Source organism: Octodon degus, unplaced genomic scaffold (assembly GCF_000260255.1).
Source record: "Octodon degus isolate 3935 unplaced genomic scaffold, OctDeg1.0 scaffold00009, whole genome shotgun sequence".
Classification (NCBI taxonomy): domain Eukaryota; kingdom Metazoa; phylum Chordata; class Mammalia; order Rodentia; family Octodontidae; genus Octodon; species Octodon degus.
In genome coordinates this window covers 9,390,797-9,415,972 of record NW_004524585.1, presented here as the reverse complement: position 1 = coordinate 9,415,972, position 25,176 = coordinate 9,390,797, and the positions used below count along the sequence as shown (strand labels likewise).

General features: G+C 42.4%; 1 protein-coding gene across 3 annotated transcripts in view; it reads right to left on the bottom strand.

Moving 5' to 3' along the window:
* The window catches only part of Nr5a2 (nuclear receptor subfamily 5 group A member 2), a 144,149-nt gene that overhangs the window by 41,733 nt on the left and 77,240 nt on the right, over nucleotides 1-25,176 (bottom strand). For all 3 annotated transcript variants that reach the window (XM_004625315.2, XM_023708454.1, XM_023708455.1), the window contains exons 6-7: nucleotides 18,866-18,985; nucleotides 8,257-8,404 (exon numbers count right to left, since the gene is read on the bottom strand). In XM_004625315.2, the coding sequence (XP_004625372.1) occupies nucleotides 8,257-8,404; nucleotides 18,866-18,985 (268 nt within the window). The remainder of the gene's footprint in view (nucleotides 1-8,256; nucleotides 8,405-18,865; nucleotides 18,986-25,176) is intronic.

The following is a 25,176-nucleotide window of genomic DNA, read 5'->3' as shown; positions in this document are numbered from 1 at the left end:
AAAAAAACCCAACCAATCAACAACAACAAAACACTAAGAGGCAACAAACTGTATGAAGGCCATCTTTGGGAGACAGAAGACCAGAGCTTTGTGACAAATGCTTTCTACTAGACCTGAAAGCTAAAGTTCATGTAGAGATGACAAAAACTCACAACATATTCTGAAACGACGAAGAGATTTCAAAGTGATATAATTACAATCAGCCCTTCATACCCACAGGTTCCAGAGTCTCTGAAAACCATCTTATTTATCTTAAACTTGAACACATTTTTCTTAACATTAAACAATATAGAGAACTATTTTCCTATAATTTACAATGCATCAGGTATTGTAAGTGCATACTCTAGAGATGATCTAAAGTTTTCAGAAAGACAGGCTTAGATTACATGCAAATGCAAAACATGATATGTAAAGGCAATCTCTGTCTGGGATGCTGAACAATGATTACAGTTGTTATATTCAATGAAGACTAGAATTCATGTCAAATGGCTCTCTACTTTTACCTAATAGAGGTTGGCTTTCTCTTTGGCATGTTTCTTCAGATGATTGTCTGAACTCCATATATCATTTTGCCCTAGTGAGTAGGTGGTACTATGGGCAGCTAAATAAGGTAGAATTATAGGCAGTCTAACAGAGCTAGGACCTCCAGGGAGTCAATACAAAAGATGAAAACATCAAAACTGAGTCAGGAGGTGTATCTGAAGAAGATTAAACTCACAATGGCCACAAAGATCTACGTATTTTCTTAAGGGAAGAATGGAAGCTTGAGATTATTGGTACACTACTGTTAGATTTCCCATATAAATAAACTATTATCTCAGTGGGGGTGGGCCATCTTCTCTACCCAGGAAGACCAAGACAAATAAGGCTATAGATTAATAATGCCACATATATGCCCTTGCTATTATTGGATCAATATTACCTACATGAATATATTTGTAATCTCATTTGACTGATCATAATTTTGTCCCACATCACATTCACATCATGATTTTGCTTTATAAAACTTTTTAAAAATGTGTTTTAGTACAGGGTCAGTGGGATCTCACTATACATATTGGACTCAGTGATTCTCCTGTTTCCAGCCTCCCAAGTGCTGGGATTACAGGCTCTCACCACCATGCCCAGTCTCAATCTCCATCTCAGCGCACCCCAGGGGCAGGGCCAGCACGGCACACCAAGGATCGAACCCTGGCCACTGTGCTCTGCCGAAGCAGTCACTTTAGTCCGCTGAGCTATCTGGCCAGCCCCAAAACTTCTTCTGAGAAGCAGGCTCATTGGCAATCCATTTGGATTCCTCCTATCTCTCAGGAGCTATTCCTATCTTCCATTCCTATTCCACATTCGATTTCTCCAATAAATTTTCCTACTCATAACCTGTTGTTCCTTAGAATTCATTCTCCAATTTCAGGGAACACAAACTCAATATATAGGACATCAGCAGGTTGGCAGTTACATTTTTGTTCCCTATACCATTGGGAAGTCCTGTACTGTAGGAGTTTAAAAATCCTGATCAGTGAGCTTGGATGTCTGTGTAGACATCGCTGCCCCAGAGAACACTCATCGGCTTTTGGGATTGCTGGATCTAGGTCCAGCTCTGAGGCTAAAATGCTGACTAACTCATTTTGTTTCTGCAACTACAAAATCAGAGGGAGATGCTCTGTATTCCTTCCCTCTATTGGGGAGGAACAGAGTAATTTATTCACATAAAGGCATCTTATTACTGCCACCACTGAAGGAAAGCATCACCAATTCTTTCTGTGGCTCATTTTGGCATCTGACGCTCCTAGTGTCACAATTTCAAATCAGACCTAAATGCTGGACATCATTAATTCCACTTAGTATTTTCTTTATAACTGTGAAGAGCCATTTTTAATCTTCATTTTCTTTATAATAACCACCTCCATAATATTTAGATTAATATCTTTACTCTCTAAAGATGCCAAAGTCCCTAATATTATCAATATCTTTTGCTAATCTGCCTTTCTCCAAATTATATTTGTGTAATTAGTAGCATTACTATTTGAATATATAATAATAATATATTATATATTATTAGAAGTTGGAAGGAAAGTCGTACTTTCATTAGAAAATGCTATAAATATTTGTTAAAAACCCATATCTGTCAAGAAGTAAATCATACACTGTTCGTGGGCATCACAGTTAATTAATTTGATAGATAAAAGACCTGTGCTTCCCATACAGCCCCCCTCACTTCCTGGTAGACTTGAGTAGTTTAAAGGACTCCACGCCAGACAAAGCGAAAATGTTCAGCTTGGCCTTACAATGTCTCATTTCATTTTTCTAAATTATGATTATAAAGGTCTTTCACCATCTTAAAGTCCATTTTGGAACCTTTTCCAATTTCTTGATAAACCTTAAAATACTATTTATAATGACCAGTACACTAATTGTTTGCATACCATTGAAGATAATGTCCTTAATTGTTTCAAATTCTTTGTTGTTCTTTTGTGACCAACATCTCACTATGCATTTCATTCCAGGATCAAACTCATAGTGATCCTCCTTTTCCAGCCTCTGACCTGCTGGGATTGTAGGCGTGCACCATCAGGCCTGCTCCTGGTTTTTTATTTTGGTTTCCTTAAATTTCAAATTATGCCCTGAAACTGTACAATGCCTAAGCTAACCCGGGTATGAATCAAACACTTCTTCCACCAGCATAATCATTAGAGGATGCCTTTTGCACCTCCAAAGGTGGTCCAGAGTAGGCTGAGGTGGCTGTCATGAGAGGTCATCCACCAGGCAACAGCTCTCCCACCAGGAACAGCTGAGTCATCCCCTTACCACAATCATCCCCTTATCATCTTCCCTGGGGCATTTGCCTGAATGGGGATGATTCTTAGGGACCATGTCAAATGTCACATCTATACATTGAATGGCAGCTACCAAGATGAACAAAGATATCTCAAACGTGTTTTACTAGAAACAAGACTTTTGGAACACTCCTTAACTACTGTCACTGATCACAGGTGAAAAGTCTCTGGTCTTTCATTTGCTTGTAACAGAAGCATGTATGTCATCCAGCCTTAGCTATCGATATTCTTCTTGCAGGTTAGTGCTCCCAAAGAGCTTGTATCTAAATAAACAGGGGTTAAGGTAGAAAGATCCTTTAGAAAAACAAGTCTCAGAAAACTTATCTGCTCCTGACACACAATTGCTTGACTAAATTACCTCTAATTAGTGATCACAATTACTTTAGTAAAGCTTTGTTTTGAGTTTAAATAAATCCTTTTTTTTTTTTTTTTTTTTTTTTTTTTTTTTTTTTTTTTTTTTTTTTTTTTTGCGCTGTACTGGGGATTGAACTCAGGACCTTCTGCTTGTTAGGCAAGTGCTTATTCTACTAAGCCATCTCCCAGGCCCTAAATAAATCCATTTACTCATGTATTTTATTAGCAAATATTTAAGTCCTTCCCGTGTGCCAGTGTACCAAGCAGTGCTTTTCTGAAATCTAAACAGCAAGGAAACATTAAGGGCAACTTTGGTGGAGACAGAGCATGGATTCTCCCATACAGAAGCGGTTCCAGGGCAGTGCAGTCCCACTCAGTGGATCTAGAAAGTGTAAATGCAAGGAGAGTTGGCCAAACATTAGCCACTGTTTTGACTTGGGAAAACTTGTCAAAGACACCAACAGCTGATGTAACTCAGCCATCTATAAGAAGTGCTTTCACAAATATTGTATGATCAGAAAATAATTATTTAAAACAAATCAACAATACTCGTTAGAGAAAACAGGATCATAATACATTTCCTAGTACTTTCTTTTGTCACCTGGGATATTTGTTAAAAAAAAAAAAAATCCAGCAATATTCAGCCATTGAGTCTCCAAGCCAAGAAAAGTTTGGGTGGCATCTTAGCAGGCACACGCTGGTTACTGTTGCTTTGAGCCCTGAAATCACAGCATTGACTTCAACATGGAGTGACATTATTCAAGGTATGCTATTTTGTTCTGTTTTGCTTTTTAAGCTTTGTGTTTGTTTTTATTTTTTTGTTTTGTTTTGTTTTGTTTTAAGGCAGTGTCTGCATCTTGCTGTTCAATTCAGTTGGTCTTGAACTCACTATGTAGATCAGGATGGCCTCAAACTCACAGCAGTCCTCCTGCCTCAGCAGCCTCCAGATAAATGCTGGGATTACGGATATATGCCACCACACCTGGCTGCATTTTAAAACTAAGTCCCAGCTTTCTCATTCTGCCCTTATATTCAGGAGGTAACAAGGTTGTGGGAGTTGTCCTTATCTAAAATGTACTCACAATGACACAGAAAAATCATGATTGCCTTTTCCTCTGTAGGATTTATTTTCCCACTAGCAGGTAATACACTCTGAATTCCCTTTCACCAGCCACTTGGATTCCTTGCTAGGGAGTGGGAGTAAAAAAATGAATGAATAAACATTATTATTTTTTTATTTTGGCTTCTCCTGGGTCATGAATTTTAACTGGCCAGTTCAAAATATCTCCTTTTCTGCTATGGTATCAATGACCACAATTCACCATTATCTCAGTGAGGCAACTACAAAATATGGTAAGTAGGCAGAATTTAGGAACATGACAATAGGCACAGACCGAGGCTCTAGGGTCTATTACACAGCGAGAGCGAGAGTTTGACTTTTCTGAGCAGCTAAACCAGTTTGACATTTGCACAGTGATTCAAAGGGGAAGCAGACAGTAGAGACTTACTTTATAATCCTATCACTTAGGTTCTCATAGAACTAGGAGTCAGGGTCAGTGAAAAATGACTTACCAGGGCCAGAAGAGGACCTTACACCTTACTGTGACTCCATGGTTAACTGCTTTCATTCTCACAAGGCATGTAGAATCGAGAGACTCAACCCTAGATTCAACTTTGTCACCCCTTGTGGTTTGCAACTTCCAACTGGTTTATATCCCTCATCTCATCTCCATCCCATGATGCAGTACCATCTTTTCACCTCAGTGCCAGAAAGGCAAATCAACCCTGAACACTACCTCACCAGTGCTGTAAGAGCCCTGGGATGCTTCCTGTTTGCCTAATGAATGATATGTGCGTGCAAAATGCTTCGGCTCACGCAGTCCTCAACACCCACCTCTGTGCCAGACACCTAAACGCTTGATGAAAATTTGTTCCTATGGATCTGAGGCCTGTGCTTTCTTGGCAGATTGCTGCTTGGCTCCCCAGCACTCTGCCTGTCTGTCCCAGAGGCCCTCAGACCATACACATCCCTGAGCTTCCCATGAGTTTTCTGTCCAATACTTCAGGCGCCATTACTTCCACTTGGGGATGCTGAGCCAGGTCACAAGCTCAACCCTACCTTCCCTCAGCAAATCCATCTAGGAAAGGCTGACTATGGTTCACTGGAAGCACTACCTTGGCAGCCATCTTGTGATGGCCTCGGGCCTCTGACCAACCTTTAAAATCCTCACCCCCCCGCTTTTTATTTATTTATTTTTTTTTACATGATGAAAGCTCAATGCTGTGCCGGTGAGATAGCTCAGCAGATTCAGTGCCTGCTTAGGCAAGCACAGGGACTGGGTTTGATCCCAGGTTGGGCTGGTCCCGCCACAGGGTACACTAAGCCAGCAACAGAGTATAGGCATGGTGGCACATGCCTGTAATCCCTGAGCTAGGGAAGCTGAAAACAGAAGGGTCACTATGAGCCTGAGCTGCTTAGTAAGACACTGTACCAAATGCATTAAAAGAAAGAAAGAAAGAAAGAAAGAAAGAAAGAAAGAAAGAAAGAAAGAAAGGAAGAAAGAAAGAAAGAAAAGAAAGCTCAACACTGACTTAAGATCAAAATACCCCTGACTTCAGACTCAGGAGACTCAAGATTCATAGGGGCTTGGGGCGACAGGCTTTGAACTTGCACTAGCTATTAAGAGTAACTGTATGGTTTCATTCTCATTCACAGATAAAACAAGCCCAGGATTTTTATTTTTTTATTTTTATTTTATTTTTTTTGTGGAACCGGAGTTTTGAACTCAGGCCCTTGTGCTTGCCAGGCAAGCGCTTATTCTACCAAGCCATTTCCCCAGCCCCAAGCCCAGGATTTTTAAAGCTTGACCATACATACAGCTCAATAAAGCTAAAATTTTTGAAAAAGATCAATTACCTCTTGTGGAGAGGAGAGGTTTCGACTCATAAATTGGATATCTAAGTGTTATGGACAGTTAATTTTTCCCTGCTTCTTTTTTACCCCCCTTGCTTGTTTAAAAATGAAATCTTGCTGGACATGGTCACACATGCAGGTAATCTCAGCACTCCAGGCTGAGTCAGGAGGATCGATGCCTGTTCCAGACTGGCCTGGGTTACACAGTCAGTGCAAGGCCAGTCTGAACTACATAGGAAGACCCTGTCTCAAAAACTAACAAACAAACCCTAAGACTTTGTCAAACCCTGCTTCCTGTGCTTTCCTTTCTTCCTTAAGAAAGTGTAGGATGTAGCTTGGTGATAGACGATGTACTCAGGATTTGTGAGGCTTTGGGTTTGATCCCCAGAACCACACACAAGAAACACCAAAGAGGGAGGGAGGGACGGACCAGCAGACATACAGGCCGCTGATACCCTACACGGTGAAGCAGTCACCGCACTTCTTAAGTGAGAGTGTGTGACTGAGGTGAGGGAAATGCCAAAGATAATTTGCTAAGTTCAAAGCTTGCACACCTATCAGATCCACCCCCAGTCGGCAGAGAACATCATAATTCTGAGAACTGGTGAAAGCCAGCATAAAAGTGATGAGAACTAAAGATGGCTTGTGCTTAATGTGTACATCTTCAAATATCACACAGCTGCTTAGCTCATTTAAAATACCTTTGAAGTGAGATGACGCTCTCTAAATATTTTATCACTAAGATGCTATAAGATTTCTGACACATATATTACCCCATTTTCCATTTAATTACTGAGCAAATATACCAGTTGAAAAGGCTAAGATTTGCCATAAAGCAGAATGATGGCGAGATTCCGGCATGCAGGCCCGCGCTGTCTTACTCTGGACTTGTTAAAAGTGGTGCTGCATCACAGGCTTATTTGAATGGAACTGTTCTGATCGTGGCGAGTGCAGAAAGCATAGAGGATCCCAGTCCTGGCACCACAAACTTTTGAACACCACATCTATAAAGTCCTGTTGTCTTTTTAAATTTGCAGTGACATTTTTTCTTGCTATATTTATCACACTTTCCAAAATATGAAAATGCTCTTTTTATTTTAAATGTTGACTAGATGTGAAAAATTAGCTCTGTTTCTATTACTTCAAACTATTCCTTTATTAGCAACAGTTGTGCTGTGCTGTCAAGAGGAATTTTTAATCTAAAGTGCCCAATTTAGAGAGCAGACACATCTGTTTTACTTTGCAGTGTGTTTTATTTCTTAGGATATGAATTTGCAACTATCTTATAACTGAAGACTAAAGAAAAAACATATGTTGGTAAATCTGATTTCTGCAATTTTTTTCACTCAAGAGAAGTTGCCTCCCTCAGCTGCCTGCCAATGAAGAATAAATGCACTTGGCAAAAAGTTTATTTAAGTTGGCTTTATTAAGCCAACAAAATACAGAAATCAAGTAAGGGACAGGCAGAAAAATCTGTTCCTTTGAAGTCAATAAAAATCCATCTCCTTAATCCTTTTTTTATTCCAAGCAGTGGTGATTTTTCTCCACTGGCTCACTGAGAACCTTGATTTAGCTAATCTGTCTTGCTTAGTTATCTTTCTTCTCTAAAGCTCTGCTAAAGAAGCATCTTTCCTCTTGACAACTGTCATCTTTTATACTTTCATTGGGGTGTATCTGGTTATAAACATGCTCTAGTTAATCCTGATAGAGATTTTTAAATACAGGCTTTTAATTACTATCCATATTTTAGAAGAATAAAAGCAGCAGAAGGTAGCAGGCGGAAACAAAAGGCACACAGAAAATCAATGGCAGAAAGACGGCTGAAATTGAATACCATACATTGTCCCTATACTATCCTAGCTCATCTTTGGTCCTACATTTACTTTGACTGTTGCTTACCTGCCTCTTAAAAAATGATATCCAGGACTCCAAATGAAGTAATTTCCTATCCACACAGCATAGCCTATCCCCTGAAAGGCTAGGAATCCTGTAGACATACCTAGGAGGATACATTCATGTTTGAAGATTTCATGATTTGAAAGCAAGGGCTTTATCTTGATAGAACAAAAGCATAACTGCCAATGCCAAGGCACTGATACGTGGCCCCATTTAGAAAAGTTTGGTTGGACTCAGTAGGAGAACAACATTTCTTACCTAAACTAAAGAGCACCAAGAACTTTAGACACACGAACTCTCGCTGATCAAGCTGCAGGGACCGAAGTTTTGCCACTAGCTCCTGCGCATGACATATGAGGTTGTTGAGGGTGGCGCCAGCTTGTGATGCTATTATAGAATACTCCACCTGCAACACAGAATCATGATTACAACAACCAGTGTCAGAATCGGAGATACACACTGCACGTTGCGCTTGAGATTACAATCGGTACAGTTGAGCTGCAATACAGATTTTTAACAGAGGAGGGTTTACCTCTGGTGAGGCATTTCCAATACATTCTCTTAACACAATATGCACCGCAATTATTCTGATAAACCTAATCATGTGATGAGCTCTGCAGGGAATGGGTTTGATTGCTGAAATTTAGGCATTCTAGGCACTAAACATTTTTATTAGATAAATTTACATTGCTAGAAAAGAAACTGTCCACAAAAAGTGAACCCAGGACATCATTGTGCTTGTACACAGTGACACTAAACAGTACATGAGGAAAACAGGCAGGGCTATATCCCTGTGTTACGAGGCTACCCTTGAACACAGTCATGGTGCAAGGACTTGGGGACGCCCAAAGAATCCCATTTGAAGCATTCTTTAGTCTGCTTCTTCCTTAAAAGCTGTAATAGAAAATTGCTAGCTTCAGTTGATTACATCCAAGTCCATCAAATTCATACATCTCCCTCTAACCACAGCAAAGAGGTTATAAGAAGAATAAGAAAAGGCTGATCTTCCTTTTCTCAAACAAACGCTGTCAGGCCCCCATGTGAGGTTATTCATGGGGACACAGAGGCTGCATTTATAATAATAAGTTAAGATGTTGGGGTGGCTGTCAGCGGTAGCACCGCTTTGCAGCTGCATTTGTAGCGTAATGGGAAACCGGGGCTGCTACCTCATGCTCCCTCTCATCCTTATTTTCCTGGAGAGCTCTCAGGCAACCAGATACTCTTTTAGGTGCATTTAATATTTGCAGCAGCAGCAAATTTGTCTGGAAGGCAAGTCCTCATCTGCCACTCACCCAGAGCAGGCTGTATTAAATTTTTATATTTATTGACATTTCATTACCATAATTGACTGTGCTTGAATCTCCAGGAGAAGGCGCGGGGCTGCCTCCTAAGCAGGAGAACTAGTCCCCTGAGTAGAATTTGCAATTAAAAACAAGGCAGAATGGATTTTTTTTTTATTGTGTAAATATGATGAGTTGAATTTTCAGCTTTAACTAGAGAATACTGGGTGTACAGAAACCTTTTTTTGAGAGTGAGAAAAATTATGAGTCAGTGGAAAGACGACCCCCAAAGGTGTCAATCAGCTCACAGAGAGTCAACTATGCATGAAAAAGCCACGGTTAACGTGTGTTCTAGGAAAGCTCCTGCACCAAGCACCACACTGTCCTTCGGCAGGCTGGCACTTAAACCCTAATTCAAACATCAAGCATTCTAAGGGCTCCTTTGCATTCTATTTGAAAATGGGTGAAACGCTTGAAATGAGTGCCAGGCAGCCTCAGCCGGGGCTGGAAGACAGCACAGGCTGTCACCCTGCTGCTCAGCTTGCAGCTCTCATTTAGAGGAACATCACACTTCAGAAAGGATGTTCCTACTTAAGAGCAGTGCCTAAACTCTAAATTTTTAAAAGCTTGCCCAAGTCTTAACAGTTCAGGTAAAAATACAGGGTGATATCCATAAATTTAAAAGTCTGAAAACCAGGGCCAGGGAGAAAACTTGGTGGTGCAAAGGCCTGGGTTTGAACCCTGGTACCACATGCCACGCTGGCCCTGTGCAGAGCCAGCCACTGAAACCGGGCATGGTAGCGCACTCTGTGATCCCAGCGCTGGGGAGGCTGAGACAGGAGGATCACTGAGTCCGAGCTGCATAGTAAGACCCTGTACCAAATAAATAAATAAAACTTTTTAAAAATCTGAAATGCAAATTGCTCCAAAATCTGAAGTTTTGAATGCCAAAGTGACTCCATAAGAAGGAAGAGTCCACACATGACCTCATGTGACAGCTTACTGTCAAAGCATAAACTCGCTAAACGTACTGCATTAAATTATCACCAGGCTATGTGCATAAAGTGTGCAGTATAAAATATCAATGACATTCACGTTTAAATTTTGATCCCATGGCCCCAGATCTCAGTACAGATGTACAAATATTCCAGAATCTAAGAAAAAATCTGAAATTCAAAATGTTCCTAGTTCCCAGCACTTCCGATAAGGATCATGAACCTGTAATAACAGATCGTACAGGGACAAGTGGGCTTGATGAGGGAGTGGGAGGGAGCAGGAAGAACTGAGGACGAGGCTGTGGGCAGTGAAACCAGGGTCAGGCGAGAGCTGGCCAGTGCAGAACTGGTGAGCCAAGAAGACCTTGGGCGATCCAGGTAGTATCCCTGCCCCATGACCACCATTGCTAGCCAAGGCAGCAGACAGTAAGCCCAGAGCAGGACAGTAAGGGGCCTCCTACTTCTGTGATCACCAAGAAATAATCCTAGTTGGAACAATACTACTAATTTAAGCTTGGGACCAGCTCAACACTTTGGGTATAGCTTAATATGTGAGAGTACATTTGAATAAAGATCACTGGGTTACACCCTTAAATGGGGATACTATACTAAAATATAGCACAAATATATGATACTCACCTGGTATTAAGTAAATAGCACTGTGGGGTGGCCATCCCAGCTACTGGGGAGGGAGGCAAGCTCCAGGCAACTTAGCAAGACACGGTCTCAAAGTGAAATACAGAGAGGTGTGTGTGGGGCCAATAGTTCTATAATAAGTTGGGACAGGAGAATTTCACATGTGAGAATCAGTTTGATAGTATCATATCCCTAGGAAGAGGCCCTTAGTGAGTGGACCACGGGAAATCAATTGGTATCCCAACAACTTTACAGACATACTTTTATTTACATGCTAAATTAAATGGGGGCTATCTGTCTATTTGGTAAAGGGTCTTACTACACAGCTTGGACTTAGTGATCATCCTGTCTTAGCCTCCCAAGCACTGGGGTGTGTGCCACCATGCCCAAACAGAGCAGTGGCTGGCTCTGCACAGGGCTGGTGTGGCATGTGATACCGGGGATCGAACCCAGGTCCTTAGGCTTGCCAGGCAGGCACTTAGAGCATTGAGCCATCTCCCCAGCCACCCAATAATGTTTCTTTCAAGGATAATTTATTGGATTGTACAGCTGTACAGGAAGATGGTTGATTTTTCCTGAAATAGCACATAGACCTGTGACTTTCTTACAATGTATCACAAATGCAATTATATTTCCATCATGGAATGCAGACTCTGTGCTCATTTCAGGAGCAGCTGTCCTTGTCTTTTATGCACTTAGTAAAATTAATTTATTGCTCTCTTACACGTAATCTTCATGCTATTAAATTCAAGGGAGATATTGAACAAACACTCTCTAAACTGATGTCCCCTTTGGATAAATTTCACTTCATCATGAAGGTAGAAACAGCTTTTGCTAAATTACTTTTGGTTCTAATCACTGAAATTTTGATGACTTGTATATTGTAAGATGTCTGTCATTTTAATATGATATACAATAATAGAAGATAATAAGTTGCCAGTAGACCTTTCCCTTAGGATGATACCACAGTCGCTGTTAATTAGTTACTATATGCAAATCCTAAAATCTGACCCCATATCAAAGTACCTTACTGCTATTTTACATACAAAGATATGTGCATGTGGTATTTTTTAAAATTCTAGAAGAAAACAATTCTTATCATAAATACAGGAGAGCAGCTGTACAGAATTGATTTGTCAGTGCTGAACGCTACTGATAATCATTTTGGTTTGGCTCCATTATTTAATGTACACTTTGGTAGATGTTTGATTAAGAGACATAATTTAAAAATAAAATTAAAACACAAGAGTACAGCTTACGTTTTAGGGGGAGAAATACCATGTGAACCAGGCCAGGTGGTACACTCCTATAAGCCCAGCTGCTTGAGAAGACTGAAGTAGGAGGATCACAGGTTCAAACCCAGCCTGGACAACAGTGGCTTAGTGAGACTCATTCTCAAAATAAATAAAAAAGGGACAGGGATGTAACTCAGTGACAGAGAATCCCTGGGCCTGAGGCCCAATACCATCAAAACAAACTAACAACAGTAACAGGCTTGGTGGGACACACAGTTCTAACTTCCCTGGTGGGCCCTGGTGTTGCAGAAGACCTCTGCGGTAACACTTCCATTACTCTAGACCTGGAAGGGACTCCATTCTGCCAAGAACTAATAAGCAAGATTGCTAGCCACCAGGCTTAAAAGAAAATTTACTGTTCATTACCAAACTTTCCTCTGTTCCTTTAAGCTCCAAGCAGCAGTTTCTCAGATACTGTCCACTGACCCTGGGCCTTGGGCATGCCAGGTAAGGATTCTATCGCTGAGCTAAATGCACAGCTCATCTCTCTGTTCAAAAATCAACCTAGTCTTTTTTCTTCTTCCTCTGCTTTAGCAGGCTTGCCACCCTACAGTAAGCTGCCTTCATAGGAAAAGCGAGGAGTGCACATGTGGAGGACCAACTACCCCCAGTTTGCCTGGAGAGTACCAGAAAGCCACCAAGGGCGCCACAGACAGCTTTCAAGGTGATATTATTAGTATTTGCCAAGTTTATAAGATTCCCAATAAATATTTTCATTTGTTCCAGAACAAATGGAACAGTTGAAAATACTCTATAAGCCAACCTGGAAGCTTATAATGATTGCTTTAGGAGTAGCGCCCTACACTGCTACTGGGAGCAGCTGCAAAGCTGTGGCTTCTAAAGTTAAAGCTTCTTCCAAGCATTCCTTGCCCCTGGGAAAGGCCCAAAGCCCTGGTGTCCGCTTGCTTCAGTGTGCAGGGAGAGTGTGACCACCCACACAGCCGCTCCTCCCACCAGGTGCTTCCTTGTGGGAGTTAAGGGGGCAGACGGTTTGCAGGTCTTAGGCACTCACACTTCCTCCTTGGAATCTCAGGGTCCCTTATCTGAGCCCAGGCTGTGGTGTCACCTATGGACATGCATCACGCAAAGCTCCCTGCAAAGCCCCACCCGAAGGGCGGTCCCTGCAGTTGTCCTTTTCGGAGCAATTGTGTCTTTTATCACTAAGCAGATTGCGGATTGTGAGGCTCTGGCTAATCTTGCCCCCCTCTCATCTTTGACGCCCCTTTACCTACCAGGCTATCAGAAATACCTCCTAACTCAATGAAAAGATTTCTCCCTGCCCACAGATGAGCACCCACAAGCTTCTCACAGGAGTGCTGCCCGCTTCACAGGCATAATGCCAACTAATTCATCTTCCTCCATGACATCAGCACTGTGGCCTTGACACAGCGCATCACAGAAAGATGCTTATCGCTGTTTGGAAGTCAGTGCTCCACACAAATCCATGGGAGCAGCTCAGTATGTCTCTCTGGCAGGTAGGTTATTTCATTTAAAAAGTAGAAAAACCTTGATTTAAAATACCTATCATTTCTGAAGATCAGAAGAGAACTCTAAGAAAAACAATCGACTTGGGGTGGGAGCATTTTGAATGATCTTTGTGTTTCTTTAGTTTTCTTTCTTTTTTTGAGATAAGGTCTCATTATGTAATTTAGCCTGGCCTTGAATTTACTATGAAGCCTAAATGCAGCCCAAGCAGGCCTTGAACTTGCAGTGATCACCTGGCTTTCTCTCTCCCCTTTGCCCCTCCCCCACTCCTCCCCCCCCCTCCCCTCCCCTCCCCTCCCCTCTTCTCCTGTCTCCTCTTTGTTGTCCTTTCCTCCCTCTCTCTCTGTCATACTGAAGACCAAACCAGGGGATCCCTTGCATGCTAGCCCCATGCTCCAATACTCAGCTGCACTTTAAGCTCATTTTTTTTTTGAATTATAAAAATCAACCCTAGCATAGAAGGCAAATTATTTTTATGTACTTTGAGTGGAATTAAAAACAACGAAAAAAAGGCATTGTGCAGAAAATTAAAGACAAAAACTTTGAATGTCATAAAATTACAAATTCAAAAAGCAACACACTAAACACAAATTACAGGCTTCAATGACATTAGTAACCAGAATATAACTAATGAGTTACTTTATCAGCAAATATTTTAAATGATTTGGAAAGAGATGGTGGTTGACAATTAAGCCAAAGGATTCTTCCCTATGAGGAAACATGGACCACAGCTTTCTAGTAACCTCTACAGGCTGGTGCTGCTTTTCTTAAAGAAAACCAACAGGAAAGAACATATTCTGTCCATCTCTCCACCACTGAAATTTGTAGCTTTATTCAAAAATTTTGACTAATATAAGCAAAGGACCATTTCTGGACTCCCACAACTCCACAACTCTTTCAGAAGCCATGGATTCTGTCTATGGCCATACCACCCTGAACGCGCCCGATCTCATCTGATCTCGTCTGATTTCAGAATCAGGGTTGGGCCTGGTTAGTACTTGGATGGGAGAAGCCATGGATTCTGTCTATGTAGAAAGAAAGGAATCACCAACGCCTCCAGCCGAGGACAGTATCACATCAAGTGGCAGGGGGTTCGCTGCTTTTATTTATCTAAGAGAATGGATGGGAGGGAACAGAGCAGACTCTGGCCGCACACTTGATGCAGAAACAACCCACAAAAGATTGGGGATGCGTGGTCAGCCAAAGTGACTCAGGAAAATTTATTTCTAATTTTTTCCTTACTGCTAAAGTGGTACAGCAATCATTAGTAATCACATTAAAACTGCTTCTGGGAAATCTAAATTTATCATTAGAGTGTTTTTTTGTTTTGTTTTGTTTTGTTTTATGGAACCAGGGATTGAACTCAGGCCCTTGTGCTTGCCAGGGAAGCGCTCATTCCACTGAGCCACCTCCCTGGGACCCTTACAGTATGTTTACAATGCTCTTCCCCAAAATAGTAAAACCCAAAAAGAATCCCAAAAAAGTTTATGCCTGCCTGCCTTTTTTCTTTCTTTTCTTCTTGGTTTTTTGAAAGAGGGTCTCACTCTAAAGTTCAGGGTGCCTCTGAACTCACTACGTAATCCAGGCTGGCCTTGAACTTGTAGCCATCATCCGGTCTCTGCCTTCCAGTGCTGGGATTATAGGAATGTGCCACCACACCTGGCTATGCATTTATTTTCAACAGAAGAGAAATAAAATTATTTTGTTTGGAAGTTCCATCGAGATTCTCACACACTGAAATGAGCCCTACAGAAACACCAAACCACAAGCCTGTGGCAAAAACAGGCTATGCAGGGCCTGTGTGTTAGCAGAAAAGCAGCAGAGGGTGGTAGGCAGACAAAATCTCAGCGGGAGTGGTGGTGCATGCCTATAATCCTACAGCACAGTAGGCTGAGGCAGGAGGATTATCTTGAGCTTGAGCCCATCCGGGGCTACAGTGTGAGGCAAGGCCAGCCTGAATAGAAATGCTAAGGGGCAGGGCACTCAGGAGGCTGAGGCAAGAGGTGCATGTGAACCAAGGAGTTTGAAATAAGCCTGGGCAATACACTGAGGCCCTATCTGCAAAGCATTCTGGGTGCCAGAGTGCCTTGACCTAAGCCTGAGTTTTGACTTCGAGTTCCTGACCTCATCTTCCTTTACCTTGCATCCTTATCTCCAAAAGAGCTATGATGATACTGTAGGGCAGGCTTGTGTCAGCTTAGTGTTGGATGACTTGTGATTACAGGATGACATCCCACGCTTCTCTCCTGTGGGCCACCATTGGGTCTCCACAGGACAGCTGAGGACACAGGAGCTTGAAGGGTCGGTCAAGGTGCTGGCTCGCTTACTCACTTCTCGGGATGACAAGGCTGGTCAGCTCAGCATGGGGACACAGGCACAGGGTGCTCCTATTCCAAACCAGACTACAAATGATACTTTCCACCCAAGAGTGCACACAAACACACGACATTTCCTGACCCAAAACATGCAGCCTGTGCTAGGGACAAAAATAAGTTTCTTCTCTATTCAGTTGCTGTTCTTGGGCTCTAAATGTAGCAAAGAGAAGTGGTTTTCTTTCTCTCTTGTCCATTATTTCCAAATAGTTCTGTTTTTCAAAATAACTTTTTTTTTTCCAGAATATTTCTCTTTTGCAGATATGCTTTTCCTTCCACCCTATCTTCTTCAAGTGTTTAGCATGGTAAGAAAATCAAAGTTCACAGGGTTCACCTATCTCCCCAGGTCATGGCATGAAAATGATCTGCAGAAGCAGGAAGGTGTTTTCTTATGGGGAAGCACTGTTGTATTCCAGGTGCAAGAGACTAAGTTGAAAGGCACAGAGAGTCTGAGGGAGACATGGGGATATGGAGTGTCTGAGGAGCCCAAGTCTTGTGTAAGCACTTAGAGTCGTGACAGTTGTCACCGAGAACAATCAGCATCAGTCATATGCCTAACGTGCTCGGCATCATGGTAGGCGCTGTGGGCATATACGAGGGAGAGACCTGTATTTCCCTGTTTTCAAACTTCTTTTGGGAGCAGGAGAAGTAGCTCAGTGCATGCTTCCACACATGATGCCCTGGGTTTAATCTCAAGGCATCATTAGGCAAGCAGGCCTGCTTGGATTAGATGGGAAGAACTCTGGCACCCTAGGCAAGAAGGGAGCCGAGAAAGGAAACACGTGCAGGAAGACTACTTTTCTATCAGAAGGGTGCCTCACTTCATTCTGATACAACACACAAAACAGAAATAATTGATACTAAAGACTATGACACTATTTAGTGCTTGATTATTCTTGGTTTTGAAAGCAAGACAATTGAGAAATGCACATTTCTCCACTTTGTAAATCATAATTACCTTTACCCAGGGGCAGCACTTAGGGCAAAATGAAACATGAAAGAAAATAAAAGCAGGAAGGCAAGGGCCCCAGCCCATTTTATTTCTTAAAACTCTGAAGGAAATGCAATTTAATTAATTTGTGAGCCGAGTCTTGGACTTCTATCTGCTGGGCTGTGGGGCAGGGTGAGGGGAGGTGGCGGTGTGGTTACTGATGACCCGACGGATGATGGGTGCATTTCCTCTACACGCTAGGGTCCCAGGATAAAAATGCTATGCAGAATTTGACAGCACAGCGTGCCTAGAGAGCTTTGCTCAAAGAAGCTGGGACCGAGACCAGATAGCGGTGGGAGATGGTGGCATTGATCCAACCTGCAAACACCCTGAAAGGGAGCTTGCCTTTAAGTTGATTGGGAAAGTGTGATTTATTAATAACGCGCAGCAAATGGTGTAGAGACAGCTTTTCATCTCCGAATATGCACTGCTGTGGTTTCACAGCACATAAACATTTATGGCTGGATGTAAAAGATCAGAGTGTGTGAGGGCCGAAGTCACCATGGCCGCTGAATGAGGCCATGGTGGCCTGCCCAGAGATGGCCTGGCCAATGAGCGATTGTGGGGCTTTGCTAACCCATCAGGTACAGGGGAAAGGGGAAGAACCTGAGAGGATCTGCCTGCATGCTGTGCAGCTGAAATTAGGTCCATTGAATAGATTGTCTCTTTTCTGAGATTATGTATCTGTGTGGCTGCCTCCTGCCCTACAAGACTTTGCTCTTGGCAGGGCTAACCCCCACTTCTGGTCAGCACTGCCTGCCATCTGAGAAGCTGGGAGGGTAGCTCAGTGGCAGAATACTGTCTTAGCAGGTGTAGCGCCCTGGGTTTGAAGCCCAGCACTGCAAAAACTAAATCATAGACATGAACCATCTACTGTGATCCACGGGTCACGGCAGAACATGTATATGTGCAGATTCCTCTAACCTCGTAGGTCCTCTCCTCTCCTTCCCAGCACCTTGGCCTCTAACATACCACAGGTTTGTATGATCAGGATTTGCTTTTCCTTTTGTGTTTTTGAGATAAGTTGTCATTATACAGCATAGCACAAACTGGCCTCTAATTCACAATCCTCTTGCCTCAGCTTTCTGGGTCCTCAGATCACAGGTCTGAGTCACCATGCTGGGTGTATTTTATTATTAAATTGTTGATTGTCAGCTTATCAATGTGGGCACACAGGTTGTTCTGTTCACTGATACAGGCCATATCTCCAGAATAGTGACTAGCACACAACAGATGTTTGACAATCCTTCTGGATTGAAGGAATATCTATCAAGAAAGTAGTAAAGTTTAGTATTAATATTTTCTTTTTGAATGACCAACTCAAAAACAAACAAACAAACAAACAAATCAAAAACTGGATGTGCTGGGCTTCATGCTAACTGTTTTGACCATATGTAACATTTGACTGCATCTTCCACCAGTATCATTCTACCAGAGCGAGGATTCTACAGTCTGTGAGGTTTTGAAGCAGTGGGCAAGCAACATGGTGGGTTAATGCAGGAGCCTGATGGGGGAAAACTCTGCGCTAACCGCTGAATTTGATTGAGCAGCTGTCCTGACTCCTAGAAACAGAACTCTCCAACCCCACAGCCTGGAAGCGGCTGCAGGAGCTTATGATTATGTTTGCTTTTACAAGTTTATCTGTAATCATCGGAGCGGGAACTGAGTGCACCAAGTCATCTTTTCTAAATTACTTGCAGCCAATGGCTTCCTTTCAAAGCACAAGAGTGCTTCGGACCAAGTTACGTTCCTGCCATTCCGAACGTTACTAATAACGAGATGCTGGGGGGTGCGGGGCACACGCTATACTCACTTGTTGCCCAGTAACCAGGAAGATGTGCCCTTCCTTCCCATGCACCACTTGTCGGTAAATGTGGTCGAGGATTAAGAGCTCACTCCAGCAGTTCTGGAGCAGCTTCATTTGGTCATCAACCTGCAATAGAAAAAGATCAGTTATCCACTAGCTTTTTACTTTTGCATAATACTGTATGACAGATTAGAGAGCAAACAGTAAATAAAGGAAGTACCCACCAAGGATCAGCCAAGCAGAGACACTCCAAATTTACATCACTGCTAGTGAATATGATTATTTTCACTTAGCCAACTACTTTATGGGAAATATATGAATACTTAAGCTAAGTATTTATAATCCATGAGCTCTAGGTCAAGGCACTGCACTAGATTGGTTGACCTAGAATAATTGAGCTATTACAGTTTGGTTGTGGGAGGTATAAGTACTCTGTTCTTTCCTCAACATAACCCATTAGAATGGCCCCAAGCAGCCAATACTGGTATATCCAAAAGCTAGTACACTGAAAGGGAAACTGTGCCTAGGTGTGAGCAAAAAGTACAGTGAATGGTTTTATGTTTTGTTTTGTTTTTTTTCATTTATTAGCTGGGCATGGCATTGCACGTCTGCAATCCCAACCCTCAGAAGGCTGAGGTAGAAGGATTAAAACAAGTTTGAGGCCAGCCTGGACTACAGTGAGTTCAAGGTCAGCCTAAACTACAGAGCAAGACCCTGGCTCCATGGGGGAAGGGAGTGGGTAAGGAGAATCAGATTAAGGGACACAATGCCATTAATAGCCTTCAGAGTAGTCTTCCTTGCTTTTAATACATTTATTTCTACATGCTTCCCACTTCCTAGAGTACTTCTGGACACCCTTCTGTGTGTTTATATTTGCACTGCTGTGAACTGCCTCAGGTTCTGAATCAATTCAAATGTAGACCTTTCATGGTCGCTTTGGGGAAGAGCCTGAAGTCACACAGTGCCAGACTTGCTGAATAAAGCAGGAGGACACACTGTCATGTTTCTTGGAGACAGAAACTGCTGTAAATGTTCGGAACCAACTCAGGACTTTGCAACATCCATGACAGTACAATTAAACACACTCATAGAAGAGGACTTGCAGACCTGCTCCAGAGGGCCAGGGAGATAGCTCAGTAGTATAAACGCCTCCCTGCAAGTGTAGGGTCCTGAGTTCAATCCCAGTATGAAGAAGAAAAAAAACCTGCTTGGAAAGTAGCACTAAGCATGGGATTATATGCCTCTGAAATGAGGGAGAGTAATTTGAGGAGGATTAATAGCCATAGAACTTTCACTATAGTATTTTTTTTTTGAGTATGCACCATACTTCCTGATCATATCATAAATATTTGCCATCTTGAAAATGGAGAAGATGAAAGGAAAAAAATATTAACATGAAACCCCTGAGGCCCCTGGAGCCAGAGGCACTGCCATTGTCATTAACAATCTCGGCATTGACTTGCACTTCTAAATATGATTCATACAATTTTCCCACCAACTCCCTATACTTTGGTGTCCTCCCCTACAGCAAGGACCAAGAACAGATTCTCCTTCACAAGCCGGCTGGCCCAAGACCACTGTCATGGTGGGCACACTGAACAGGCGCTGCCTTGTCCCCGGGAATGTGCCATCTTCAATAGAAACAAAATCCATCCCATGTACACTCCACACAGCCCTGGTGTGAGTGTGCAGAGGATGCTGAACCCTTTCCACAACTTGTTGTACCATTTTACTCTTCCCTTTGGGGTGTAAACCAGGCAAAAACCTAACCCATATCACTGCTTGTTTGGATATATACTGTGCATTTATAAAAACACCTGCGATTCGTATGCTGCAGAACAGCTTTAACAAGTGTTGTATACTAGTTTAGATCTGACTTGCAAATATGAAGAAATGGTACCATTACTTTCAACTTTCAGATGAGAAAATGGGATCTTATTTTACCTGAGAAAGAATGACTGTTATCAAGAAATCAGCCAATAACAGATGCCAGAGGGCTGTGGGGATAAAGGAACCTTCACTGTTGGAGAAACTGTAGATTGGTAATACCACTGTGAATCACTGTGGGGATTCCTCAAAAAACTAAGAGTAGAGGTTCTACATGACACAACCATGCCCCTCCTAGGCATCTTTCCAGAAGCATTAAAAGCATCACACCACAGTGACATCTGTACACCTATGTTTGCGCTGGCACAGTTTGTAATAGCCAAATCTTGGAGACAACCCAAGTGCCCATCAACTGGTGAATGGACAGTGGGGTTTTTGTACATAGAGTACTGCTCTTCCTTAAAGAATACATTTAAGACATTTCTAGGAAAATGGATGCATCTCGAGTCCATACCCTTAAGTGAAATAAATCGGACATGCATGAGTGTGTCACACTATATATAAAATAGCACATTGTTTCTCTGGTGTGAGAAGCCACAAGTGCAAATGAGGACCAAAATGTATACAACGTGAAATAAGAAGAAAAAGTTCAAATGGGAATGGGAACAAGGGAGGGAGAAAGGAAGGAAGGGAAAAGACAAAAATGAGGAAAGGAAAAAATGAAAACGAAAACTTTCGCACATGGGGGAAAATTAAAATTCTGTAAGATCAATGTGATTATTGTGTATAAAGTAAAATGTACCAAGAAAATTGGATGGAAACAGGGAAAAAAAGAGAAAATGGGGTCTTGGAGAGGCACCTGATCTTGCCTAAAGACTTCTCTTTCTTTTTAAGATCTAAGCTGTCTCCAAATTATATCCCAAAGTCCTAGAATTGTTAGCTGCCCATGTTTGTAATCCTGGCACTCTGGTAGGCTGAGGCAAATGGATCATAAATTGGAAGCTAGCCTGGGCAACCCAGTGACTTAACAAGACTCTGCCTCAAAATAAAAAATAAAAAGGATTGAAGAGGTAACTCAGTGTGAAAGTCCTGGGTTCATATCCCTAGTATGCAGAAATAAATAAGTAAATAGATAAAAGCTCTAAAATTTTCTAGCCTAAATTAACTTAAATCACTTTAATAGGGGCATTAAAAATTTTATTAGTACACATCTGCATTATTTAGTAGTTGCATTCATCAGGACAAGCTTATTGTATTTCATTTTATTTTATTTTAATTCGGTACCAAATCAACCTTCACACTTGCCAGGCAGGTACTGCACCACTGAGCTACATCCCCAGCTTGAGATATTCATCAGAGGCTGTTCAATGGGACTCAGGGAAGCAGCCACCGACACATTAATAGTGGTAAGGGTTCACGGTGGACTTTATTTCCACAGGGCCGGGACACGGGATGTAGTCGAGAGAACTTGGAACTTGAAGGAAAACACAAGGACTTGAGGTACAGCTCTTTACCCTCAGAGCTTGGCTGCTAGACTTCATTTTTTTTTTTTTTTAAATTAATCCTATTGAGAAACAAATAGCAATGAGACAGTTTCAGAACAGATTAATAAGACAGTTTCAATAATTAATACTAGAATTCATTCTTAAGCCTTGTTTTCTCAGCCATAAATGTGTGAACTGGGTCTTTCTATGAGATAACAGGTAGGAAAGCCCACACACAAATGAAAAACAAAGGACAGGAAAAGGCAGCTGCAGAGATCGAAGCTCTCAAGACAACCCCATCAGAAACATCACAAGCCAGTAAATCTGTTCTCATGAGAGTGATGTGGTTCAGTGCGTAGCTATGTTTCGAGAGCCAAATACTTGGTAGGCTAAGTGTCAGCCTCTGGGGTAACAGGAACAAGGTAAATATGGTCAGTGTCTGCTCATGGGAGGATTCCGGGGCGGGCGAAGCCACAGTCGGCACCTGTGGAGTGGCTGAGCTGCCAGTTCATGTCTCTGCTTACTGGCTGGTTTGCAGCGTGTCGTGTCCTGCTGCCCATCAGGGTCTTCACGCAGCTGCTCGCGTAGAGCTACTCGATCCTTCTTCACACACAACCAGCCCCAGAGCAGCGGCCTGGTGGCACCGTAACCCGCGCATCTCAGTACCCAGAGCAGAACGCAGGAACTGTCGCTCTCAGATGTAAGTAAGGAGCGAATTAAAAATGCAGGGCACTTGGCCCTTTTGAGTTTTCTTATATTCTTTTCTTGGGGGCTAGCTCAGGATGCCTTCAGGGCAGGTCTGGTAAGGCTTGAGGATCTAGGGATGGAACCACAGTATCCTGAGCCTGACTTTATATTCTCCTATTTAAATTTTATTTCACATTTATTTGTCCATGATAGCAAATTGGTTTCATTCGTTTTTCCCCTATAATATGAAGCTTATGTATCACTCTTTTCAAGAAAACTACTCAAAATGTAGTACTTTTGAGATTATTTTCTTAGAAGCAGTAACAGCTTAATGTCATACAGGATTTCCACCTGGGTGGAGAATGCAGACTCTTCAGAGGCCATTTGTGGGTGCATAAAAGGGATTCCAGTTTAAGGACAGCAAGAAAGTTTATGATCCCCTTTTCGGAGATAGACAAATGAGAGGATGAAGAGAGCGTTGGCTGGTACAAGAACTGCAAACTTTTTTTTTTTTTCCTCGAATGCCTTCAGGGCACTTTTGGCCAGCTGGAGAGGTGTGAGGTTCGAACTCCAGCAACCTGAGGCTGACAGCTTTGTGGAAGCAGTCACTTAAAGGCCTGAGCTACCGCCAGGCCCCCAAGAACTGCAAACTTTTGACAGCTGAGGGCCATTTCCTGGAACCTCTCCTCAGTGTCTCCCTCTTCATTTGCATTGGATGGTCCTTACTTTTTATCTACGACCTGTTAACAGAGCTTGACACGAGTCATGGTTACAGTATGAAATAACCAGTCTATAGGAAGCGGCTCTCTTTGTAAGTTTACTGGGCCCAAAAATCTTTCTGCGGACGCTCTTTCTTTTGCTATCTTTAGTAAAACTTTGGAAACAATAAAGAGATAGAATGAAATTAAAAGTGTCCTTTAGAATGTTGAGGATACGCTTCCCAAATCTGCATCTTTTTCCATTTCCTGTTATTTTGAAACTGTTCAGATAAGTAAAACTGTGTCTGCTCCGCCTAACTACACTCCCTTCGTTCTTTCTTTTATTTTGGGGGGTGGCGGTGGCCAGGGTGTGTGCAGGAAATCCAACTCAGGACCTTGCGCTGGCCAGGCAGGCGCAGTCGCTACTGAGCTATATTCCAGCGCTTAGTCTTGGTTCTACACGTGGTGTTATTCCTATGTTGAAAACATCTCCTCTAATATCTGGTTTACTAAGAATCACGACGGTTTATCTGTCTACCTTGTAAAAGAAGCAATTAAAAAGAAGCTTAATAGAAGCTCGTTAAAGGCGGGAACCAATGACTGAATGACTTCTGCGCCTGCGCCTGTGCGCATAGTCCCGGCAGCTGAGCCCGCAGGAAGCCCCGCCTCCTCTGCGCCGCGGTGAGCGCTCTAGCTCTGAGCCCTCTCCCAGGGCCCCTCATGCCACTGCTAAAGACCCCTGGGTGGCCTCCTTGACTGATTCTAGTTTTAACACTGCTCCTGAGCAATTGATTCCTTGTTTGAACAGTCTCTGCTGAGATTTTCCACACCAATATTCCATTTCATTATTCTCCATAATTGATTATATGGTATTTTATGTTGTCTTGAAATCGGTGCGTGGGCAACCCTGCAGTGCTTCGGATCACGCAGTCTTTGTGCAGTGTGCTTATGAATAAGGACAGGGTAAAAGTGATGATCAATTTGTTCCCTATCCCTACATAAGAAATAGAGCCAATTTTGAAGGTTACTTTTCTTTAGGAAACAGAAGCAGTTTTGCCAAGTGTGGTGGTGCACGCCTGTAATTCTAGCACCTGGGAGGCTGAGGCAGGGGGATCGCTTCAAGTTCAAGGGCAGCTTGGGCTACATATTGAGTTAAAGGCCAACCTGTACTACATGGTGAAACCCTATCTCCAAAAAAACAAAGTAAACTGTTTTAAGAGGTGTCAGCCAGAGAGAAGAGAAAAGCAATCCACTTCCTTGGAGCAAGTCTTCTAGTATTAATGTTACTGATAAGCAAGTTAGGGAGACATTTGGGGGGCCACGAGGGGGACCAGTGGAGTATAATTCCCATTACATATCAAAATCTCTCACTAATAGCAACATGGACTTGTATAATCCTGGTTATCAGCTGTAATAAAAAGATCTTATATCAGAATCCTGGTTACTCACAAGAGCAACTATTTATATGGATATTACAGATGACGGAACAAAGAAATACAACTCTGCTGTTCTTATTATACACTCCTGGGGGTCTGCCCCTTAGCTCAGTTCTTTAAGTGGCTGCTTCAACAAAGCAGTCAGGCTCAGGTTGCTGTGGTTTGATCCCCACAACTCAAGCCAG